The sequence below is a fragment of the Colias croceus genome, chromosome 8, assembly GCF_905220415.1.
Source record: "Colias croceus chromosome 8, ilColCroc2.1".
Classification (NCBI taxonomy): Eukaryota; Metazoa; Arthropoda; class Insecta; order Lepidoptera; family Pieridae; genus Colias; species Colias croceus.
The window spans coordinates 7825442-7852387 of record NC_059544.1 but is presented as its reverse complement, the minus strand read 5'-3'; the positions used below and the strand labels follow the sequence as shown (position 1 = coordinate 7852387).

Genomic DNA, 26946 nt, shown 5'->3' with positions numbered 1-26946 from the left:
TTAAAAGTTATAATAAAACATTTCATAATATGTATCGGAATGATGACAGGAAAATCTATTTCGTGTTACCCGGATTAAAGATTCTAGGTAAGATTCAAGTTATATAATATATAACCAGACTAATGTAAGTCTTAGATACAAAATTTCATACATATCTAATCGGTCAATTTTGGACGAAAGATCCTCCTCTCTCCAACTCCCTTCTTCACATACTTACTTTCACGTATATGACAGTCCTACAAAAAAAATGACACTATTTCATACGATGTCCAATAAAGGGTTTTTGTGATGGCAATAAAACAACAGTGCTAGCGATAAATAATTTATTGTGCGCTTATGATTATGATCAAAACAACTTATAATTTACTCTCACATTAACACGAAATGGCATTTGCAATAGCAAAGTGGTAAATAAGCTATTTAGCTAGATTGCTAAGCTACCAGGTACAATATGAATGTGTTTTATTGCTTTAGAGTTTAGGCAACTACGGTACAATACTATAAATTTGCGAATTTGTAAACAATTCATAATTTTATTTTAATATCTTTCTAAAAAACTTTTTATAACTGTTTAACTGTCGGGTGATCTTTCATAGCGAATTACATTTTGGTTTAGGCTTCATTATTTATACGAGTGTTATATTTCAGACTAGTATTTTATTCAGAATTACAAAAATATTACATCTATTCATTCAACATATTTTCATGAATGCAAATATATCTCCTGGAATCAATGCAATAACAACAATTTGTAGAAATATCAACGTTTTCAAATATATGACTTTACTCTTCTTAAATCTGAATATAATTTTCAAAGTTATCAAAATATCTTAAGAAGCAGGCATTGACAGACATGATTAGCGAAGTTTACCTTGCCGTGTGTAAGGTACGTAAGGCAAGAAAATATATTTTCATACAATTATTGAAATAGAAAATGATTCTTTTTATTACTGTGTTTTAAAAGCTAACAAAACTATTTAAATCTAAATGTATCTGAATCTAATGGAATACAATCATATGAAACTCTTGTCTATGGAAATTATTCGTACGTGCAACCCCAAAATAGAATTATTATTGTCTATAATTTGTAATTTTAACTATTGCCTTAACAATTTCCATAATATTATCACAATATACAGATGCAACCAGTAGCACAGAATAATAACTAGTAGCTAGCCAGTAGGGAAACTTCATACAAACGTCCGAATGCCTCACGCACACAAGTAAGCGTGTTTACGAGAATCGTAAGGGTATTATGATTTATGATATGAGAATGTATGTATGAAGTTTTCCTACGGGTTGTAACTGTATATTGTGATATTATTTTGGACCTCAACTGCAATGAATTAGAGATTACTATTACTTATTACTTTGTTTGGCTATATGTTTACTTTAAGACGTAACAAAAATATTATTATCGTTAGTGTGTATGATTATTATTTATTATAAAAATAAGTTTTGTTGTTAGTTTTTTTTTGTTTTATATTAATAATTATTTAACTATAAATATCAATGTATTGTTATATTTACTGTTAATTAACTTATAACGTGCAAAAAAGATGGCACACTATTCAACACCATGTAGATTTTAAAGAATACAAATAAAATAAAAACAAATAATAAGCGGTGATGGCTATATTCTAAGCACAAGGAAAAACCATAAACATTTTAAATGATGATTGCCTCCTATGACTAGTAGATTTTTTTGTATACTTGTTAATATCATATAATATGTAATATTATGTAGGTATTTATTATACTTTAACCATAGCATGTTATCTTTTAATTCTGACCAACATTACACTTGATCGACATAATCAATGATATATTTTATATTAACATAATACTTTTTTTTAAGTAATACAGTCACAAATACATATGCACTTTGAATAGTCAAAAAACACACATGATAATTAGTACGAAAACCTTAAAAATGTCAGGAATAATTCAAGCTAGGAACTGAATAATAACAATATTTCGTTAATTTATCAAATAAATCGTTCAATACATTCAAAATATTCCAATAATCAACAAATTTAACAAATAAAAAATATAACAAATAATATATTCGGCGGTAATCAGGTACAAAACAATTATCTTTTGGTAATTTTAGCTTTGGTTGATTTTTTATAATTACAATCACTAATACAAATCAAATATAAATACGCAACAAAAAATATCTTCCCGACATATGTAAATACTTCATAATTTTCATTTCTTGAACATTAACATCTCAACTTTTATTTATTGTTTCTAAAAGTCTTTGATTAAACAAGAGTAATCATTTTTATTAAATCCTTTTGCTCAGAATATTAAATTCAACTCGTTCAAAAATAATTACTTTCCCATATCAAAGACTTTCTTTGCCCATTCTCAATTCAAAACCTTTCAACATATTCTTCAATGGCCATACCAATATTTGGCACCAATATTTTGAGCGTCACTTTTTAATATGAATATCTTAAATTTCACAACCAATCAAATTTGATACGTCCCGGATATACATATCGGATATAATATATAAAGTTAAGTGCTCGCGATTTCATAATTCATAAAAATATTTCACACGCACTCAATACACATCAAAAAAAGCAAAAATCGCTTAAGAAGCTTGTATATATTTTCAGCCAGCATTTTCTTCGTAGTGCTTTAAATACGTCAAAGCAGTCAAGAAAAGCGGTGTTCCGAATTTGAATTGTGCTTTTTTGGAACATTTTTTTTTATTTACTTTTTTAACGTTTATCTTCTTTTTTTTCGGAACGTTAAAAGATTTCGAATTGAGAACGTTCGAACTAGACCGGTATTCGGTCTCTGAGGTACGACAAGATGGACGCCGTGCCCTTTGCCAGAATCGCGTGTCGAGGCTGTCTGAAGCAATTACCCATCAGCTCTAATGACCTGGAAATAGGTTATTATTATAATACCGGCCACTTTTAAAGCTTTTCAAAACATAATAATCGTTGACAAGAAAAACCACTTCTAGATGTCTATAATAAAAACAATGTATGATATAAAATTGTTTATGCGTAATATCTTGATTTACGAAATTAGAACATTTTATTTTAGATAACATTTGCAATTGAATTTATTTATTTTTCATTACAGGAAAATTAAACTTGGTAGTTGAATATTTATTAAAACATTTGTGTAATTTTGAAACCATCGTGTATAGGAAAGACCAGGAAAATCGGTAAATAGTATTTGTGTGAGAGATCAACAAAAAATACAACTTACAAGCAAGTATAAACTTCCGAAATAATAACGTTATTGCATTACAATTATTATTTCCGTTGTATACAAACTTTATATACTACTAGCGGTCCGCCCCGGCTTCGCCCGTGGTACATGTTTACGTTTTCTCTACATAAGATCCATCCTCGTACTTCAAGAAATATAATAAAAAAAGAATTATCAAAATCGGTTCAGTCGTTTTCGAGTTATGCGCTTACCAACACATTTTGCGATTCATTTTTATACATAAGATAAGATAAACTAACCTCAAATGCGTAAAGTTCCCCAACTCAGGTGGCACGCTCATAATACTGTTATTGGTAAGATCTAGTACCGCCAATCGCTTTAATTTAGCGAGAGCATCTGAAGATATATTGATCTCAGTTATTTGGTTCTCAGCCGCCAATAGTATCTCTAGATGATCCAACTCGTACACACAGCGCGGGATTTTAGTGAATCTATGAAAAAAAAATAAAAAAATTAACTAGGAAAACTGACTTACTAGTGTTAAAATTAAATAAGATCGCGTGAAGGGTAAAAACCAAAGTGTAAATGGGGATAGGCTTAGATTATGGATTGGTCTCCGCGCGCGCGCTACGACTAGATACCGCTCCACCTAAAAACAATAGCTCCGTGAGTGCGGCAACTCAGTTCTGTAGTGTGTAAGGCAATTTGTAAGGACGCTAGTGTGTGTGAAGAATTGTACTGCCAGGTACATAAATTTTACCTCATAAATGGGAAGTGGGCTATCTTGGAAAGAAGTTTGAAAAATATTTTTATTTCATTTTGGCCTTGCCGGGAATCGAACCCATGAACATGCGACTCAAATCCACTTGCGATGACACTATACTATAGTCACAAAGGTTGTTTAAAAGTATAAAAGCGGAAATAAAAATAATAAAATATATATGAGTCAGTTAAACAAGGTTAAACAGAAATAAATTATTGTTATTATCATTTTTTAATATATGCGTTAGTAATAGTATTGAAAAAAACATTATGAATAAAATAAGTTCAAATTAAAAGTGTGTTTTTGGGATATGCAGTACGGCAACACTAAATGGCGTCGTATTTTCGTAAACAACATTTTCAAAGTACAGGTGAAATATCGAATAATACGATTATTCCTGATGGTACGTGATCCCAGTGTCTTTCTTATTTTTTGTTGTATTTTTTTTATACAGTTTTATGGCACAAACAGGCATTTTACTTCAGGTTTTGTCCAAAATCTTTAGAAACTATCGGTACGTCCTCTCCACACAATGCTTGTGACACGACTGGCTTGGGTAGGTACGCCAAATTCGGCGTACTTTTAGTTGCCGCATTTTTCGAGTACGCCGGCGGTATCTAGTCATAGCGCGCGCGGAGACCAATCCTTAATCTAAGGGGATAGGGATAGGGGAACCTATTCTAATATTACTATTTTTTCCATTTACACTTTTATGCAAGTTACCTTCATTTATTTTTACAACTTAGGGTTGATTCAAGGTATAGCTAATAAGATAATAAGGGATTAGGTTAAGTGGTATACTTAAATCAGCTTTACTTTTCTATATTCTTTGTATAACTATATTCTTATAATTGTTAAGATGTTTTGTTGATGTTTTTTTTTATATAAGAATATTTTAGCTGTTATAGCAAATAAATCTATACTTTTATATCTCTTTCTTTCTCTTTTCATACCAAACATAAAATAACATCTCGTCTTAAAATCCTATACTCACTTATTATTACAAATCACTAGTTCCCTCAAGTGCTTCAAGTCACCGAGCTCAATAGGTAAATCAGCAAGGCAATTTTTGCCCAAGTCCAGAAACTGCAAGTGTTGTAAAGAACCGATTTCCGGCGGTATACTCTCTATACTGTTCGATGTTAGAACCAGTTGTGATAGCCATTCGCTGAGCATGGTAATGCTGAAAAATTAAATTCATGATAATTTTTGAAGTGAAACTTTCAGTTAGTGTGACATTTTCCGTTACGCGCCATCTTTTTCTTATCCCTACCACGCGTGATTCGACGTATTTCTGTAAAGTGTAAAGTGCATATAGTAAATTATTTTTTGAAAAATAAGGTCATAAAGAAGTTTCACTTCTTACGTGTGTACACTAGTACACGCACACATTTTTAAATTAAAACATATCATCAGATGCAATCCTATAAGTTTGATTTTTTATTGATTTCACGTTTAAGGACGCGTTTACGAATCTGACTAAAATAAGCAGTTTTTCGGTGCATTTTGCGGCGAAATAGTACAAAACCAAATTTAACTAATAATTACCATAAATAGATTACTCCTTAATCTTTAAGTGGTACTAATTTTTAAGTCGAAAATTTTGGTTTATAATATTGAAAAAAATAATTTCCGTTGCCTCTTCACACAAAATTGACAATATCGTGCTGAATAAACGAGCATTTTTCTTGTATTTAATAAAACAAATTGATTTATTTAAAAATATTTTAAGGAAGTAGACATGTCTAACTCAAAAAGGTACTAGATAAAACTATCAAAATGTTACAAATAGGCTGAGAAAAAAATTAAAATCAAATCTTATTTTTTCACATATTTAGCTGTAACGCGTGATACTTATTGCATTGAAATAAGGGTTATTTTATTTGTCACTATCTTGATAAAATTTGTAATGAAATATTTTAGTAATTTAGTCGGCGCTCGGACGCCTTTGTGAGTAGACGCTGTGACGCTTGTAAGCAGTTCCTCGTTTACGAAAAGATCGCTGTACGTATACAAAATATTTGACCTAATAAACTTGATCATTGACGCATTCTGCACCGACAACCAAGGCACACCAAGGAAAGATTTTATTTATAGTTTTTCATACTTATCTAATATATAAAAATCAATGCCACTTTTCGTTGTAATTCCATAACTCGAGAACGGCTGAACCGATTTCGATAATTCTTTTTTTATTATATTCCTTGAAGTACGAGGATGGTTCTTATGTAGAGAAAACGTTAATATGTACCACGGGCGAAGCCGGGGCGGACCGCTAGTGGGATTATAAATTTCATATTTAGTTTCTGACTTGATGGAGTGACCTGCATGTGTACTTCGAAAGTTCGAAGACTGCTACTGGAACTAATAGACGAGTAGAGCTAGGTATGCCGAGTTTGGGCTCGTTTTGTTAGTTATGTTGAGACCTTACCTCCGGACTTGATGGAGTGACCTGCAGGTGTACTTCGAAGACTGCTACTGGAACTAAAAGATGGTTAGAGCTAGGTGTGCCGAGTTTGGGCTCATTTTGTTAGTTATGTTGAGACCTTACCTCCGGACTTGATGGAGTGACCTGCAGGTGCATTTACAAAATAACTTACATATTTTGTAAAATTAAATTGTAATACTGAAATGATTTAAAAGAGCAACTATGGAGTTTCTTGCCGATTCTTCTCCATAGATACTGCTTTCCGAATCGGTGGTAAATGATAAAAATATATTGTATTGACGTTTCAAAAGTGCTTCTCGAAGAAGTCTAATTGAATAAATAAATGTTTGAGTTTGAGTTTGAGTTTGTCGACTTATAAAAATACTACAGGTTTGCCGGCAGCTTCGCCTGCATCATTTTTAAATTTAACCCAAATTCGGCGCCATTTTGAAATTCTTTGTTAATTGACCGATTTCGTTCAAAATCGATATCTGAGGATCCTTAGGATCACAAAACAGGAAACTGTTACAAAAATTTGAAAAAGTCAACGCCATTTTGAAATTTTCTGTTATTGTACCGATTTCGTTCAAAATCGATATCTGAGGCTCCCTGGGATCGCAAAACAGGAAACTGGTACCAAAATTTTAAAAAGTCAGCGCCATTTTGAAATTCTTTGTTATTGTACCGATTTCGTTCAAAATCGATATCTGAGGATCCTTAGGATCACAAAACAGGAAACTGTTACCAAAATTGAAAAAAAGTCAACGCCATTTTGAAATTTTCTGTTATAGTACCGATTTCGTTCAAAATCGATATCTGAGGCTCCCTGGGATCGCAAAACAGGAAACTGGTACCAAAATTTTAAAAAGTCAGCGCCATTTTGAAATTCTTTGTTATTGTACCGATTTCGTTCAAAATCGATATCTGAGGATCCTTAGGATCACAAAACAGGAAACTGTTACCAAAATTGAAAAAAAGTCAACGCCATTTTGAAATTTTCTGTTATTGTACCGATTTCGTTCAAAATCGATATCTGAGGCTCCCTGGGATCGCAAAACAGGAAACTGGTACCAAAATTTTAAAAAGTCAGCGCCATTTTGAAATTCTTTGTTATTGTACCGATTTCGTTCAAAATCGATATCTGAGGCTCCCTGGGATCGCAAAACAGGAAACTGGTACCAAAATTTTTAAAAGTCAGCGCCATTTTGAAATTCTTTGTTATTGTACCGATTTCGTTCAAAATCAATATCTAAGGATCCCTAGGATCGCAAAACAGGTAACTGGTACCAATATTTTAAAAAGCCAGCGCCATTTTGAAATTCGTTGTTATTGTACCGATTTCGCTCAAAATCGATATCTGAGACTCCCTGGGATCGCAAAACAGGAATCTGGTACCAAAATTTTAAAAAGTCAGTGCCATTTTGAAATTCTTTGTTATTGTACCGATTTCGTTCAAAATCGATATCTGAGGATCCTTAGGATCACAAAACAGGAAACTGTTACCAAAATTGAAAAAAAGTCAACGCCATTTTGAAAATTTCTGTTATTGTACCGATTTCGTTCAAAATCGATATCTGAGGCTCCTTAGGATCACAAAACAGGAAAATGGTACCGAAATTTAAAAAAGTCAACGCCATTTTGATTTTTTTGTTATTGTACCGATATCGTTAAAAATCGATATCTGAGGATCCTTAGGATCACAAAACAGGAAACTGTTACTAAAATAAAAAAAGTCAACGCCATTTTGAAATTTTTGTTATTGTACTGATTTCGTTCAAAATCGATATCTAAAGATCTCTACGATCACAAAACCGGAAACTGGTACCAAAATTTTAAAAAATCAGCGCCATTTTGAAATTCTTTGTTGTACCGATTTCCTTCAAAATCGATATCTGAGTATCTACGATCGCAAAATAGGAAACTGGTACCAAAATTTAATAAATTCAGCTGGTAAAGAAGCAAAATATACAATTCTTGCAGTTTCTATGTCAGTTAACTGTCGAATCTTTCTGCCAGCGTAACCAGCAGAGCTGAGTTTGATCCTAAGGATCCTCAGGTATCGATTTTGAACGAAATCTGTCAATTAACAAAGAATTTCAAAATGGCGCCGAATTTTTTAAATTTCGGTACCATTTTCCTGTTTTGTGATCCCAGGGAGTCTCAGATATCGATTTTGAACGAAATCGGTACAATAACAGAAAATTTCAAAATGACGTTGTCTTTTTTTCAATTTAGGTAACAGTTTCCTGTTTTGTGATCCTAAGGATCCTCAGATATCGATTTTGAACGAAATCGGTACAATAACAAAGAATTTCAAAATGGCGCTGACTTTTTAAAATTTTGGTACCAGTTTCCTGTTTTGCGATCCCAGGGAGCCTCAGATATCGATTTTGAACGAAATCGGTACAATAACAGAAAATTTCAAAATGGCGTTGACTTTTTTTCAATTTTGGTAACAGTTTCCTGTTTTGTGATCCTAAGGATCCTCAGATATCGATTTTGAACGAAATCGGTACAATAACAAAGAATTTCAAAATGGCGCTGACTTTTTAAAATTTTGGTACCAGTTTCCTGTTTTGCGATCCCAGGGAGCCTCAGATATCGATTTTGAACGAAATCGGTACAATAACAGAAAATTTCAAAATGGCGTTGACTTTTTCAAATTTTTGTAACAGTTTCCTGTTTTGCGATCCCAGGGAGCCTCAGATATCGATTTTGAACGAAATCGGTACAATAACAGAAAATTTCAAAATGGCGTTGACTTTTTTTCAATTTTGGTAACAGTTTCCTGTTTTGTGATCCTAGGGATCCTCAGATATCGATTTTGAACGAAATCGGTACAATAACAAAGAATTTCAAAATGGCGCTGACTTTTTAAAATTTTGGTACCAGTTTCCTGTTTTGCGATCCCAGGGAGCCTCAGATATCGATTTTGAACGAAATCGGTACAATAACAGAAAATTTCAAAATGGCGTTGACTTTTTCAAATTTTTGTAACAGTTTCCTGTTTTGCGATCCTAGAGATCCTCAGATATCGATTTGGAACGAAATCGGTACAATAACAAAAAAAATCAAAATGGCGTTGACTTTTTTAAATTTTGGTAACAGTTTCCTGTTTTGTGATCCTAAGGATCCTGAGATATCGATTTTGTACGAAATCGGTACAATTAAAAAAAAATTATACTGCGTCCATAGATAACAGGTATACCTGTTATACGGACGCAGTATAATTTTTTTAACAAAACGAGCCCAAACTCGGCACACCTAGCTCCACTCGTCTATGAGTTCCAGTACCAGTCTTCGAAGTACACTTTGGCAAGTACTTGTTTACCAAACAATCACTGTCCAATGAAATTAGATAAATGGTATCTACTTTTGTGACCATTCAACGTTACAAACTTTACAAATCAAAGTAAAGTTAAAAAAAACATAGCAATAAAAATAAGCTCAATTATCAAGTCGTGTCAGTTTACTCATAATTTCGCCGCTTCGCGCATTTCGATGTGTGTGTGAGCCGTGCACGTGTAGTAGTAAGACTCAATACCTAAAATTGATGCGCGTCAATTTGTAAATACGTCCTTAACCATAAGTGGAAAGTATTATAACTAAATGACTTATTTATCGAGTACACAGATATTGCAGTATACCCGCATTTTTTGTAATTTTGCGCAATGCTGTTTTCTTCACCCTTTGGATATTAATTTAATATTCGATTAGATTTTGTGCATCATTTGGTCAACACTTACCGAACTAACTTACATTTTTGTTTCATGCAACAAAACCTATTTTAAAATCAAAAAACAATGTCACTTAGTCCCATACTAACCTAGTAGGTATAGCAGTGAGTTTATTCTTGGATATGTCAACGATATGCACCTCAGCATCAGCAGCTGCGCGGAACACGTGGTCGGGGACACACGTCAGCTCGCGGCCGGGGACCATGAGCGACTGACTCTTTTTCATCGTGTACCTGAGTATTAAAGTGTTGGATATAATTTCTTTATACCCTCATTCTATATATTTTAATGGAATTTACCGACTCGAAGGACCAAAAGAAATAGCTTGAGAATACATTACGATTTACACTCTATTGAGTTATCAGCAGCATGAGAGAGAGATTATCAGCAACACTAAGACACTAAACCATAAACAATAATAATTTTTAAATGTCTATCTAACTAGCTGGAGCCCGCGGCTTAACTCGCGCTCCAAACAAAATGTATCTGTATATATGTACCATTCGATTCTCCTTAAACATCATAACATTATTATTATGACATACTTATCAGGCCATTCCGCTTCATATCTGGTCTCAGAGACGACTTCTTCACCGATCCTGTCCCTCAGATATTTCATCATTCTATCCGTACCACCACGAATTACGTCTTGTCGCACAAACGATAATTTGTTCCCTTCCATATTAATACTTTGCAGTTGAGATAAGAGCCCTAAATTCCTTGGTAACCTATAAATAAATAATATACTTACTTACGTTATCTCGAAGGCAATTAATACCGTTCAATAGTAAAAGACGCTCTTTTCCGCAGATAAAAAAGGAATAGCTCTTGCACGATGAAGCACAAGCAATATTAATCATAAGTGCATTGAAATACAGTTGATTATTATCAAATGACTGTTTAAGTTGGAAGGTGATGGACATGTTTTATGTGTGTGTTCTTATACATAGGTACATTTATCATTCATAAATATATTTGAATCACGGAATAGACAACTACTACAAAAATTATGTTAATTTATGCAACTGCTTATTTAACTGCTATTCAGATAATTAAAAAAAATAAATAAATAAAAAACACTTCATTGTACAATGCACAGATATAAAAATACAACAATATACAAAATGAATCTTCACCGTACAAATTGGCGGCCTTATCGCTTTAAAGCGATTTCTTCCAGGCAACCTTGGGATATAGGAAAATGAAAAGATTGAAAGAGGTAGATAGTGCATATACAAGGAGTGAATACAAATAAATATAATAGATATAAGTAAGGTATAAAATTACATATAACATAAGAAAGAAAGAAAACGTGCAGAAGAGGATATAAAAAATTTCAAGTACTACTACAAAAATTAATATATAATATAATATATATCTATTATAGTAGATAATACTATTGTTTCTAATGAAAATATAATTTCCGAGGATGTTTAGGGGGTATTGACAGTAATTTTAAAATATGTACAAGAAATAGATTTGAGATAATGATGATCTTAATTATTTTGAAATACTTATATAGGTACTTTCACAGGCGTTCGAAACAAACAGTTCTCCGCAAGGAATCTTGAATACATAATTAATAAATATCCTAAAAGTACTTTAACACTCACTGATTTAAATTATTATTGGTCAGATCGAGTCTTTTCAGTTTCTGTAACAATGATATGTTGTCAGGCAGGATTTCCAATTTATTGTCCCTTATATTTAATATATTCAAGTGTTGCATCTGATCGCAGAACTCTTCGGTAATCGCCTGGAAAAACAATACAAGATCAATTGATATTAATCGCGTTATTTCTGTCTCGCGTCATTGACTTCGCACATTCATTACCGGCATTGTGAGTTGGAAATAGAAAATGTTATATAATAGTCATAATACATTTACATAACTGGGTATAAGTTGATAATTTGCATGTAAAACGATAAAAAGGTAAAGCATTTGTATAGATTACAAATGTTTCCAATCTTTGAAATATTTTGAGAAGAAATTAGTTTCCGGGAAGTCTGATTTTGATGAAATGATATATTTTTTTAAATAATTATAGGTATATATTCTTTAGAAGCCATTGAACGTTGGATATCAAACATTTATATTTTATTTGAATTAAAAACTGTAGGAAAATATTATAACACACTGAATTAAAAATTATTCAATGTATTATTAGGTAAAGAGTAGGATTAGAGAGTAGCCTTCTTGTGATTATCGCAAAGTAATTAATATGTAACGGTTATATGATACTTCGGCATAAGATCGCGACCGCATCCAGTTTGAAACTTGAATAGTTTTAACAGACTATTTAAGAAAATTACACGTCCAAGGAATTATAAAATATGTATTACATTGACTTTTTAAATAGCACTTTATAATTAAAAGCGTGAATATACAATTTGTATAGCCTTGCTTAGATGTGACTTTAAACGCGAATAAAAATAAAACATAAGATACTTAGGTACTAAAATAACACCATGTGTGCCGAGGACACGTGTCAGAAGTGAAATATTGCCTTACTCCATGACTTGACGTTATTGCCATAAATATTTACCTTAATAAAATTATTAGCTAAGTATATTTCCTTTAGAGCGTTGCATCCGTAAAAATCTGGTAACTCTTCAATATTATTGTGATTGGCGTCTAAGATCTCCATTTTCCTCAATTCACCCATTGGCGGTAAATTCTTTAAATTATTATTGCTTATATTAAATTTCTTTAAATCTGTGAAAATTAACTTAATACAGTTTTATATTCTAAGTCCTATAAATTGTTATAAAATATTCTTATAGAATTTTTGCGGTTCCTTGAACCAAAATATTAGAATAACAAACTTTTTCTTAATGACATTTAGTACTAGATCCCACCACAGGATTACTTCGTTCATGAACCATATATTATATATATCAAATTAAAGCAGTGCAACATATTACATATTACATAATAGTTTTAGTATCATAAAAGTTGTTATGTTCCCATAATTTATTGTGCACCATAAATTAATCAACTTATTTAGTAGTAGTTAATATTAGGTAGTTGGTAATTGTTCAATATGTAACTCTATTACATCTTTGTTCAATAAATGGGATCATATAACAAAGACGCACAAAGCAAGGTCATGGAAAAATCCAAATAAAGGAGTCAATTATACTGTATATAACACAGATACATTTAAAATGAATGAGAAAATATAGAGCAATGACTTTGTTTTTTTCAAAAATTTAAAATTTTAAGACAAGTTTAATTAACAACACAGATTTTTATACGCTTTACAAATTTACAAACATAAATTAGCAAATTATCAGGAAAAGCATGTTACTAGAACCCACAGAAATTGGTCTCAAATCTCAATACTCAGTATTTATAGTTGAGTTTAATTAGTTACTTCTTATGTTATACACTTTTGTGCACATTAATTTGATGAGGAATTTTAATGATGAGATTTTGATATCACTTACCTCTCAAATTAACAATATCTGGAGGAAGTTCTACTAGTTCATTGTGTGATAAATTGAGTTCCACCAATCGCACCAAATAACCCATTCCAGGTGGCAATGATGACAGTTTATTATGAGATAAATCCTGCAAATTAAATCTATATGAATAACTAGCTTTCTGCCCGCGGCTTCGTCCGCTTTAAAATTATTAATACAACTTTCCTCTTGAATCACTCTATCTGTTAAAAAAACCGCATCAAAATCCTTTGCGTAGTTTTAAAGATTTTCTCGTTTGTATTTATCTTTTAATTACCTATTCTAAAGACAATTATAAATTCTTCAGTTCAACTGTTAAGTAATATTGTAAATTCCTTAGAGATAAAATATTTTATTAGATCTGATTAAAATAAGTTATCTAATCCCTTAATCCTTGATTACTTTTAATGATAAGCATATTTAAGTAGTATTCTTTGCAATGATATGGTAACGCCAATATAATTAAAATAGTAAATGTAGAAATTAAATGTTTATTATTTGTGGTGTATTCCTTCATCCTTCCCTACATACGAGCACAACCAATCATCGCGCGCTATTTAGCGCTCGTCACGTGACCTACCTATGTCACGAACGACAGCCAGCAGTTCTCTCCGATCTTTCGCGAGGATCGGGACTCACCGCCGGAGAGCTTCCACGAGGCTCTCTAGATCATCAGGCATTGTGCTTTTGTAACACCCCCGGGGCATCCCGTGCCCCGGCCCTTGGTCGCGCTCACCGCCGCGTGTGTGTTTGTGTGGAGTGTTGGACTGGACCCGTTCTTGCCCGCCGCGAGCTGGAGGACCCTGACCGCGTGGCAGCGGCGTGTGTTCTGGACGCTACTCCCTCCGACGAGGTATGTGCCGTGTGTTCCCGTCTTTCCCCTCTTTGCTAACACCACGTTGATCTAAATACAGTCCACTTTATATCGAGAATATATTTGCGTATATATTTTATATTGGCGCGACCATAGATTGGTCCTTCGAGCCGGATAGTAACCATTATTAGTCCTTACGAATCGTACATTACCTGATGATTCCACCGCCCTTATTAGGATACTCATTGTGTAGGCCCTAATAAGCGTATTAGTATTTAGTAGTATCTTCAATGCGAAATACTATTTAATTTACCGCGTAGAACGACAATGCGTCTTCTACTATTCATATAAAATATATTTTAAACCCGCCCGGGCCCTTATTAGGATACTCATCGTAGGCCCTAATAAGTGATTTAATAGTACATTCATTGTGAAATAACTATAACCGCATAGATCGACATTGCGTCATCTATTATTTTCCGCTTAAAATATATTTTATTCCGCCCGTGACATTAAGTTACGCGTATATTATTATTAAAATAGTTAATTAAAACTATATTCATATCGTTTATCCGCAGTTATAACGCTAAAATCATTATAAATCGAACATATTACATCATATTTATCTACGGTCTACCCGCACTCGAAATTTATCGAGTACCTACATTCCGCGATCCGCTGTTATAATCCGACCATATTGTAATTGCATAGTGCATACTCGGTTCTTATTACGCTTGCGTCACTGACCTACTTTATTTGGTCGTATTACTTGTTATTGTAACTTTTACTGTAACATTCTCAGTTTGAATATATACTTTTGTTATTAAAAATGCCGCCTAAGAAAATGACTAAGTTACCTGATAGTGACGCTTCGGATGTTAATGATTCGGAAGATATAAATGATTCGCAGTTATCCATGTTATTAGCTAAACGCGAAGTTATATTCGAAATGGTGCAACAAATGTATGATTTGTCTTTAAACGTTCATAACAACGCCTCGCTTATGGAAAGTTTCCTTGACGAGTCCGCGCAGATAGAATCACTACGTGAAAGATTTGAAAAATGTTTAGACGAATACAATACTCGCTTATTATCGTTAACACCTACCGCGAAACCTGATTATAAAAGTCTCGTTGCATTCGAGTCTTTATATAGCAGAGTTATAAGAATTAAATCTCAATATTCGCAACCAAGTCCGTCACACGGAGATATTAATAATTTGCATAAAAATAGGCCTAAATTACCGCCTATCCAATTAGTACCATTTTCGGGTGATATTCGCTCATTTCCGCTGTTTCTTTCGAATTTTGAATCAATTGTTCATAACAATCCCGGCCTTACAGATGCCGAGCGCTTATATTATTTACTAGGTAAATTAACGGGGAAGGCCACAACTGTTATAGCTGGTATAACCCCCTCCGCTGAAAATTATAATTTAATTTTACAAACTTTAAAAGATAAATATGATGATAAACGTATGTTAGTTTCCGCGTATTTAAATCAAATGTTTGATTTTAAACCTTTGCATTGTGCGTCCGCAACAAACTTTGATTTATTTACAGATAACTTTATTAGCGCAGTGCGCGCCTTACAAAATATAAAGTTAGATAATATTACAGATTTAATGATTGTTCATATCGCGCTGAAGAAGTTAGACTCAGATACTGTTCGCGCTTTCGAGACTGAGTTTGGTAGTGAAATGCCTACTTTTGATAACTTAGTTCAATTTATTCAAACTCGTGCGAAGGTATTAGAACGCATTCATCCTTCCACAAATTCGGGAATAAATAAACCGCCTCGAAAGAATAATTATAACCGCAGTTCAAATAATACTTCTTCCGCACCGCCTAAGACGTATCAGTCTTACGTAACAACCGCTGATTCCGCTTATAGTAATTGTCTTTGTAAAAATATTACGCATCAACATTTATATAAATGTTCGAGTTTTCATAAAATGAGTCCGCAGGAACGTTTGAAATACGTAAAGGATAGACACGCGTGTATAAATTGCCTCAGTATAAAACATCGAGTTTCTAGTTGCTCGTCTTATTCTAATTGTCGCGTTTGTAAATTAAAACATCATACAATGTTACATTTGAAACGCGAATCTTCAATACCCGCGCCTGCGTCTCGCCCCCCGCCGCGCAGCACACCGCCGTTGCCTGCGCCGTCGCCGCCGTCGGGCGAGTGCGTCCGCTCTGACATAGCGCTATGTACCGCTAGCTATACAGCTGATACTGATAACGCATTTCAATGCACCGCGCCCGCGAATAAACAATGTACTATTTTATTATCAACCGCTGAAGTCGTAGCTTATAATTGTAAAGACGAACGGCTTATTATTCGCGCGCTTTTAGACTCCGCTTCGCAAAGTCATTTCATTACGAATGAATGCTGTGAACGCTTAGGTATTAAACCGCAGAAAACCGAACGTACTATTATTAAGGGGTTCGGTGGTTCAGAAAAAATTATAAATAGTAATTCCGTAAATATAAAATTTTATTCGCGCCTTGACAACAACATATCTTTTAATATTTCACCGCTAGTTGTTGATCATGTTACGGATTTATTACCGACCGCTGTTATAGACACTTCTGTCTTATCGCATATTTCGCATTTACCGCTCGCAGATGAGAGTTTTGGTACGCCAAATAAAATCGATTTATTAATCGGTGCTTCTCTGTTCCCTCATCTGCTTCTCCCCGACGTAGTTCATGCATCTTGTGACTCGTCGGCGCCCGCTGCATTGCGCACCGTGTTAGGCTATGTAATAATGGGTTCAGTACCCACCATACCTAACATACATAAACCGCCCTTGACGTGTTGTCACGTTCAAGAGACCGCCGCTATTGACTCATTAGTCAGGCGTTTCTGGGAGCTCGAGGAGCTTCCTACCGCACCGCCCGTTCAACATCCCGATGATGTTGAATGTGAAGAATATTATAAATTAACTACAACCCGCGACCCCGTGAGTGGCAGATATATTGTTTCGCTTCCATTTAAGGATGATTTCTACACTCTCGGTGACTCATTTAATATTGCCCGCAAGCGTTTCATGTGCCTTGAAAGAAAGCTACAGGCTTCACCTAAATTAAGGTTGGCATATGATGACGTCATAAAGGATTATCTAACTAAGAATTATATTTCACCCGCGCCTCCGTATGATCCGCGTGACCCTACACCTATTTATATTATACCGCATCACGCTGTTCTGCGCGAGGATAAATCGTCGACTAAGCTGCGCATGGTTTTAGATGCTAGCATGCCAACTTCTGGAAGCCAGCGTTCATTGAATGACCTTCTGCATGTTGGGCCGAATTTACAAGGCAATTTGTTTACAATTATTTTAGGTTTTCGTCTCCACGCGATTGCCATGACCGCCGATTGCCGCCAACAATTCCTGCAGATTTTCGTGCGTGAGTTTGATCGTCGTTTTCAATGTTTTTTATATCGTTTCAGCCCGCAGGATCCGCTACTTCTTTATCAATTTAATCGAGTTTGCTTCGGCATCAAGTCTAGTCCTTATCATGCACTGCGCACGGTAAGACAGCTCGTAGAAGATGACGGCGCGAAATATCCGCTCGCGAGTAGCATTGCGTCTTCCTCGTTGTATATGGATGATATCGCCTTCTCTATTCCCACGGAATGTGAAGCAGTTTCCGCGTCGCAGCAGCTCATCGATTTGTTTAAGGGAGCTCAGTGGGATCTAGTTAAATGGAATAGTAATAGTAAAAATGTGTTAGATAATCTTCCCGCTTCGCACAAACTTTTACCCTCCGCGGTAGAGTTTGATAAGACCGTGCAACATAAATTACTTGGTCTGCATTGGTCTACTGTTGATGATTGTTTTTATTTTAAAATTACCGCACCCGCCGATGTGATGTGCACTAAGCGCTCCATCTTGTCAACTATCGCCCGTCTGTGGGACATGATGGGCTTCGTTGCTCCCACAGTCGCGTATAACATCCCATCAGATAACTACTACCATGTTTCTGGTATTGAAAATCCCGCTGACGTACTTTCGCGTGGCATTACGCCACAAAATCTCGTCTCGCACCCTCTGTGGTTCCAAGGACCCCAGTGGGCTCGTTCGGACCCATCTGATTGGCTTCTTAGGAGTCTCAATGGTGAGTCTATTGCAGACATTCCCGAACGAAAATTATGCACGCACACTGTGTGCCCGCCTATAAAGCATTGCGCTTTATACGATACCGCCCTTCGCGTCTCGTCGCGTCGTGTATTTTATATTTATAGGTTCCTTATATTGTTAACCCGCCGCGGTGTTATGATCACCGTAGAGGAACCTAATTTCGCTGTAAATAAAATTATTCCCGCCCTGCAAAATAAACATTTTGCAGAGGAGTATTCCAATATACTCTATTATAAATTTTATTCGCAGGCTTTCAATCACTTCAAGCCTTTTATTCGCAACAGACTAATCCTCATCGGACGTCTAAGCGATACCGCCCTGGAATATGCACATAAGCATCAGTGATATTACCTACCGCGCAATGATCACGTAATTATCATGATCATTGATTATTATCATATTAAATATATGAATAATATAACGCATTTGTTTCGTGTTATTTTAATCACCGCGCTTTTATTAGCATTACCCGCGCCGCAAGTCAAATCTGATCACGTCAGTTTGCTTGATAGGCATTCGCTACTGGACAAGTTAGTCCAGTCGTTTTGGAAACGTTGGAGAATGGAATACTTACACGGCTTGCAGGTTAGGCAGAAATGGAATACGCTTTCCACACCTATTACTCCTGGAACGGTCGTGGTTGTAATAAATGATAATGCACCGCCCCTAACCTGGGCTTTAGCCGTCGTAGAGAAAGTACATCCTTCAAAGGACGACGTCGCGCGCGTTTGTACATTACCTTCGCCCGGTCGTTCGTTTATGTCCGCTTCCAAGACAATAGTTATATCGCATTAATATATTACCGCAGTTAGTTAAGTTTAATCTTAAGTTTTTCGCACCGCTTTAGTTATAAATACCGCCGTGACTTTAGGAATTTTTTTATACCCCGCTCGCTTTACGCGATCCTAGAGTCATAGAATTTGTTGGTTATATTTTCCGCCGTGACTTTTAGGATTTTTTATTATCCCGCTCGCATTATGCGCTCCTGGAGCCATAGAATTTGTTATTTATATTACCGCCGTGGCTCTTAGGACTTTATTAACCCGCGCGCATTATGCGATCCTAGAGTCATAGTTTTTCGCTGTATCTTATGATTGGTTTTAAATGGTGACCCATTTAGGGCGGGTGGATATGGTAACGCCAATATAATTAAAATAGTAAATGTAGAAATTAAATGTTTATTATTTGTGGTGTATTCCTTCATCCTTCCCTACATACGAGCACAACCAATCATCGCGCGCTATTTAGCGCTCGTCACGTGACCTACCTATGTCACGAACGACAGCCAGCAGTTCTCTCCGATCTTTCGCGAGGATCGGGACTCACCGCCGGAGAGCTTCCACGAGGCTCTCTAGATCATCAGGCATTGTGCTTTTGTAACACCCCCGGGGCATCCCGTGCCCCGGCCCTTGGTCGCGCTCACCGCCGCGTGTGTGTTTGTGTGGAGTGTTGGACTGGACCCGTTCTTGCCCGCCGCGAGCTGGAGGACCCTGACCGCGTGGCAGCGGCGTGTGTTCTGGACGCTACTCCCTCCGACGAGGTATGTGCCGTGTGTTCCCGTCTTTCCCCTCTTTGCTAACACCACGTTGATCTAAATACAGTCCACTTTATATCGAGAATATATTTGCGTATATATTTTATATTGGCGCGACCAATATTATATATATATTTTTTTTTGTTAAAATAAAAAACAGCCCTTCTTATATGTTATTATTATATTTAATGCATGGCTCATTAAATTTGGTACCTACATAACATAAAATTAAATGATTGGTTTATTAAAGTAACTTACCAGAAACGTTAACATGACTAAATCACCAAAATCAGGTACGATTTTAATAAGCTCATTATGTGATATGCTCAACCACCTCAACTCTGTTAGTTTGTAGAACTCTATCGGCAACTCCTTCAATTTGTTATGATCCAAGCTGAGATTTGACAAGCTCTTTAACTCTCCAATCTCTGATGGTAGGCATGTTAAGGCATTATCATGTAACTGAAAATATATTGCCTCAGTCAGAGAATATGTTGAATTAGATATTTTTTCAAATTTCGCTTAAAGATGGTACTTGTTTGGTATATTTATGCCTTTAGCTTTTCTATTTTGAGTGATGCAAGTTATGGCAAGCACAGGTTTATTCATAATTAGGAGTATTGGAGTAAGCTTCAAATAATTTTGATAAACTAAACAATATTTCTTTGATTCAAACATTAAATAATTTGTAAAGATAAACATGTTAATAACACATAAAAGAGTTTACCTTGAGGGTAACAAGATCTTGTAGTAATTTGACATTTGGCGATATTGCCTTAATGACATTGGAACTGAGATCAAGCATTTTCAAGGGCTCACAGTTCCACCAATTATTTTGGTCTGATCTTGCAAAATCTACCTCTTTGGTATCATCCATAACAAGTTCATCGATTTTCCACACATTTTCAGGAACTGCGAGAACCAAATAAGAAATTTTAAAGAATAAATTGCCTATGTTTACATGGGATTTAGCTTGTTAAATAAAATTTCTCAAACTTTAATTTTAAACTCACCGCTCCCTAGTCCCCTGTTGCATAAACTCAACTGTCCTGTCCGCTTTGCTGATTTAATTAAGCCAATTGAGAGCTCACTATCATCTGCTTTTTTATCTTGAAGGTGAAAAACAGATTTATTACACACTTTAACTCTTGATTTTATCGGTGTTCGTCGTGACATAGCAGTTGTTTATTTATAAATTTAGTTAAATAATTAATATTAGTTCAAAAATTGTTTCATTTACATAAACATTTAATTTATTATGTCTAGCATAACACTGCGTGCAAAGTGAAAGTGCATCATTTTCGAATTTCCATTTGGATTGGAATTGACAATGACTGATTGACATTGACATATCGATTATGAAATTTTTGACAGCCGTCATTAGAAAAAGACAAAAAAATTACACTAAAGTTACAAGTAAACATAAGTAAACATTACCAAATTAAAATATGCGATGTATTTCTATATAGATAAAATTATTATGGTTTATAATAAAACTTATTATGTATTAGTAAAAGTTTAAGCTTTTTATTTTAAATCATAATGTTCTTTATTTATCATAGTAATTAACTATATTTACTTACCAAATGGGTGGCCGTAATTTCCTTGGGTTCCTATCATGGACCTATCAGATACACCAATTTCAATCATAATTTTGGTTTACGGAAGTTCTGTTCAAAAAGTAATCATAATATTATTTCTATTGTTGACACTTGACTCTACTCCAGCTTTATCTCATATGATTTAAATTTATAAGTATAATATTAAATAGTTAAGTGCATGAACTTTGAAGGCTAGTCAAATTACCTGATAGAAAATTCTAATTGAATCGTATTTTAAAAAACTGAACAGCCGAGAACACGTCTTTGCCAGACTACCTACATTATTTTAAAAGATTTTAAAGATAAGAACCTAATATATTTACAAAAAATTGAGTTTTCAGCTTAATTATTTGAGAATTGACTGTCAATTGATTTTAATAAATAAAGTTGTCATCAAAATACAGACCTATTATTTATATTTAATATATTTGAAATAATAGATACATACTGTGGTCTGTGATACATACCAATACATACCTACCAGATTAAATTATATTCGAACAGGAAACTACCTACATTATTCATTATTATTTTATTTATGATACTTCATTGTACATATTATTTTATCAGGAACCGAAATGAAATGACACATTAACTTAGAAAGTATGTATACATTAGGCGGCCTTATTGCTTACAAGCAATCTCTTCCAGGCAACCATAAAATAAAAGACATGTACGCAAATTTGTAGGAAAGTTCATAATAATTATATCGGGTGTATCGAAAAACTAATTATATCGGTAAAATATACCGGGTGTATACCTATGTGCATAATAAGTGATTATTCCGTTATCCGTATCTATTGCAGATATCAAAAAACTTTTAATTGATATATAAAGTACCTATTGAGTAAAATGGCAATAATAACTTTTAGGAATAAAACGTTATATAATTTAAAACCCTGTACATTTTATTTCCCGTACCTACATTTTATATTCAAAGCAGATTTTCGAAAAAACTAAAATTTTTCATATTACAAATACTTACATGGGATATATTCATATCTCATACAAAATGTATGGGAGTGTTTATAGTTAAATGTTTACATACTTCTCGTTATATTTTTAAAAAGTAATTATTGTCATTTTACTCATTCGGTAAAATCGGTAAAATACTTTCGATTTCAATTTAAAGTTTTTTGATACCTATCTGCAAAAGTTACGGAATAATCGCCTGTGCAGACTTAATGATATTTTTATATATAGTGCTTATATGTATAAAACTTGTATAAAAGCACTTAATTTAGATAATAGAACCTAAGTAAGAAAATGTAATAAATGTTAAATGTAACAAAATATTTATAATTGTATACTTAATATTCTAATGTATTCCAAGAGTATTTTTATCCAGCGCAATCATCAACCTAATGGTTTGTATACTGTCGTGATGTGTATTGACATGGAAGTAATACCATGACGTCTACTTTGCGCCTATAAAAAGCTCGGATTCTAGAGGAGTAGGTACAGTCAGAATTAAATCATACTTAGAGAAGTTTTGTGTTAAAGAAATATATTGCAAACAAAGACTTACAAGATTTCTACTAAATCCCAAAATGAGTGTTAGGAGTAAAATATGCGTTACATTGCTTGTCCTAACATTATGGTGCTTAATTATTTCCTGTTGTGGTGCACCATCTAGCGCCAGGTGTAAACCTAAGCGATACTCTCATAAAGCTGTGCAAACTGATTTCAACGGCCTACGATGCTGGGATGAAGTTAAAATCATGTCCTGTTGGGGTTATTGTTTGTCCTACGAAGTATGTGTGGGCTTTCTATCTACTATCTATACTACCTTTAATTGGAAGAGTACAGCCGTACTCTTCCAATAAAAAGTATCATAGACATGGGAAAAGTACAATATATATTTTTTTATATATTTCCAGATATCTCATTGGCAGTTCCCTTACAAAGAATCTCATCACCCTGTATGTGTTCATGGTGAAAGGAAGCACTCTTCAGTCAAGTTACGTCATTGTGACCCTGGAGTAGAACCCGGAACAGAAGTCTATCATTACGTTGAAGCGGCTAGCTGTAAATGTCAGGTAAATATTTTTGGAATTGTCTTCATCCAGTTAAAAAAATATTTCTTAAATTGTTTTTTTTTTATTATAAAGGTATGTTCATCAGAAGACACTAGTTGTGAATGGCTCCCACCAGACTCTACCATTTTCGAAGGCTTGATGCGAGAACAACTGGAAGATATGGAATAATGGATTCCACCTACAATACCAAAGCTGTATAAAATAACTATTACAAATAATGTAATTTTGAGGTAGTTTACACTTTTACAATATACTAACGCGAAGAAAAGGTTTTTTTTTCTTTCAATCCTTTACAGAAATGCCAATACTTTAGTATGTTTAGTATTGTTCAAACTCAACTATAAACGACATCTCTTTGAAATCTTTTTCGTTAGACAACATTTTTATCTACTGAAATTAGCCTCTTATTTTTTTCTTCGATTTAAAGCTGGCAAACTCGGCAAACTAGTAAAAAATGATTGCGCCTCCAGGCCTCGGCTCCAGGCACTCCAGGCCAATAAATCTTAAAAAAAAATTGACATTGACAACAGACAATGACATTGCCACACTTGACACTACATTGTTTACAATATTTACATGGTATTAGCATATACATTATACTCTTTGGTATTAACCTAAAAACTGTTTCGAGTTCACGTTATTAAAAAAGCGATTATTAACAATTAATTAATGAAATTTCTATAAGAAAGAATCATTACCCGCCAAGAATATAAAATGCTCGAGCCATGGAATGATCAATCTTTGTTACCGCCTCCGGTGAACACATTTCTTTGTAAACAAAAGTTAGGTAGGTGAATAAAGCTTGAAATAAATAATAGCTGATATTATGGATTCAAAATATTATTTTAGTTGCATAATAACCCTCTTTTTCTGTTATTATTTCAGATTTAAAAGAATTAACCTATACAACAAATAACATAATTGAGATTTTATCTAGGCAATCCCCTCTTCATAAAGAAGGTGCTATATTATCCAGATTCTTATACAAATTCGACAAGAAATTTCGCAATGATATGGGCTACCGTAATTTTAAAAAGGTAAATACGGCACTGAGGAAATATTTGACTCTAAACCTTTTGAAGGATGTAGAAAAATTTTCATCATATTTACCGAAAGAAAACGACAATGAATTATACCTACCTACTAGGCAAATGTTAGAATATATTTTAATTAGGATAATGTCATTTTCTAAACTAATGCTAAGAATTGTAGTTTGCTCTAAGCAGTCTGCAATTTTTTACTTAGATAGAATTAAACGAGGAGAAAGTCACTGGATGTGTTTGATGCCATATGCTCTTTTATGTAGAATATGGTCTATGACACTTGTTCTGTTACAACATTCATGTAACTGGTATAATCAGCTATATCAAGTTATAGGGAAGCTTGAAATTAAAGGCTTAGCTTTTTTACCCCCAAATTATAAATTACCTAATGACTTGGAAGAATGGTTAGATATGAAAAATCTAAATAGTCTTGGAAGTTTTGAATGGACTTGTAAAATTAAAATAAACATAGAAGCAATTGCTATGGAAGATGATTCAGGAGATTTATGTGAGAACATTTTGGATTATGTAAGTCAGATCAATGAAAATATAGACAATTCTGATGAAAATGAAATAAAATTACCTTTTATAAAGGAAACATTTCATAGTGAAGAAGTACATCTAAAACAGACTGATTTGGGTATAGCAGTCTCTAGAAATTCTTTAGGTAAATTAGATGAGCCACTAGGCAATGAAAATAAAGCTGCTGTTCACACAATTGACACAGTTACAAATATAAATTCTTTGAAAGATTTTATAAACAAAGAGGAAAACTTAAGGAATGAATCAAATGACAAAGCCTTAACCAGTCATCTTAGCTTCATGCAATGGCAAGCATTAAAAACTTGTTTGCTAAATCTTGACACCAATAAGACTAAACCCCGAAAGATACAAAGGAAGTTTAAAAGAATATGGCAAGAAAAATGTTTGGATTACAAATAAAACAATATAATCATTTTAAATAATATGTATTATTTATCAATCATGTTGCAAAACTTTGTAGCTTTGCATAAGCACCATTTATATACATAAAAGTAACATGCTAGAAATCATACATCAGGTACATTTTTAAAGAATACACAAGCTGTGTTTTAATATATTCCTATATTAATTATTATCATCCATTTAAGACATGAATACATGTATTGCATTTAAATTAAAATTTTATTGATAAGATAATATTCACTTCCAAATGTTTATAGCGATCTTAAAATATTGTTTTATGGTTTAAATTTTACTCGTACTTTTGGTATCTTCAAAATCACAGAACAGTAAGAACATAATAGAAGTGCTATAATGTCATCATTAGTATGAAAACCAGTGTCGCCAAACCCACACATTTAAGAGGCCTACACCACCGAAACTAGCGCCACCGAACATTTTATTTTTTTACTCCTTAACCAGATCAAATTTAAAAAATCTAGCTCGGTACTTTGCTAGTATATTACTTGTAGTATTTTTGGTATTACTTTTCACTATTCTAACTGTTCATTATTCTAGAGAACTTTTGATTACCGCCAAAAGTGGCCACTTTTGGCGGTAATCAAAAGTTCTCCTAATTTACCGAATGCAAAATAATGAAAAGTAATACCAAAAATACTACAAGTAATATACTAGCAAAGTACCGAGCTAGATTTTTTAAATTTGATCTGGTTTAGGAGTAAAAAAATAAAATGTTGGGGGGGCGCTAGTTTCGGTGGTGTAGTCGCCTTAAACCGATAGTTATACAGTACACTACAAGTAAACTATGCTTTTGATTGGACAGCTTAATTTGAGTAAAAACTGACTTAGGTTATAAATTCAGCATTTCAATATGTACCCTAACGAACCAAGTTACGGTTTATTTTAGTATAACATCCCTAGGTATATTAGCTGTTTTGTTTCTCTTTGCTCAGAAATTCCAAATTCGAAAACATTCAGCTATTCCACAACAGAGGGCGTTGGTTTTCAATACATATAACTTTGAACCTCAACACATAAAGATAAGGTTGAAATTTGTGTCACTCTAAATTAATGACATTAACTTGACATTAACCTGATGCTATGCTCTAAGGGATGTCAGCCTTGTTATCGATAATTCACAAATAAATATATTTTTGTGCATTTTTTTTTTCTTTCTATTATATGAGTATAAGATAATGTGTCACATTTTGGAGTATGTTTATTACTACTAA

At 33.8% G+C, this 26946-nt stretch overlaps 3 protein-coding genes across 3 annotated transcripts; 2 read left to right on the top strand and 1 right to left on the bottom strand.

Annotated features, from left to right (window-relative positions):
• Positions 1–1620: 1620 nt before the first annotated feature.
• LOC123693875 (leucine-rich repeat-containing protein 40-like) lies at positions 1621–21370 on the bottom strand. Its single transcript, XM_045639137.1, has 11 exons — positions 21103–21370; positions 20817–21001; positions 20348–20551; positions 13577–13700; positions 12673–12842; positions 11740–11882; positions 10672–10854; positions 10216–10359; positions 4956–5144; positions 3498–3689; positions 1621–2898 (listed from the first exon to the last, which is right to left on the bottom strand). Exons 1-11 carry the CDS (start codon positions 21263–21265, stop codon positions 2793–2795), a joined length of 1803 nt encoding a protein of 600 aa, XP_045495093.1. The 5' UTR covers positions 21266–21370; the 3' UTR covers positions 1621–2792.
• A 1745-nt stretch (positions 21371–23115) lies between these two features.
• On the top strand, positions 23116–23979 carry LOC123693896 (thyrostimulin beta-5 subunit). Its single transcript, XM_045639163.1, has 3 exons — positions 23116–23444; positions 23571–23729; positions 23802–23979. Exons 1-3 carry the CDS (start codon positions 23241–23243, stop codon positions 23895–23897), a joined length of 459 nt encoding a protein of 152 aa, XP_045495119.1. The 5' UTR covers positions 23116–23240; the 3' UTR covers positions 23898–23979.
• Positions 23980–24319: 340 nt separating this feature from the next.
• Positions 24320–25739, top strand: LOC123693885 (nucleolus and neural progenitor protein-like). The gene is made up of 2 exons (XM_045639152.1): positions 24320–24516; positions 24615–25739. The coding sequence occupies exons 1-2, from the start codon at positions 24444–24446 to the stop codon at positions 25712–25714; spliced, it is 1173 nt and encodes a 390-aa protein (XP_045495108.1). The 5' UTR covers positions 24320–24443; the 3' UTR covers positions 25715–25739.
• Positions 25740–26946: the final 1207 nt, after the last annotated feature.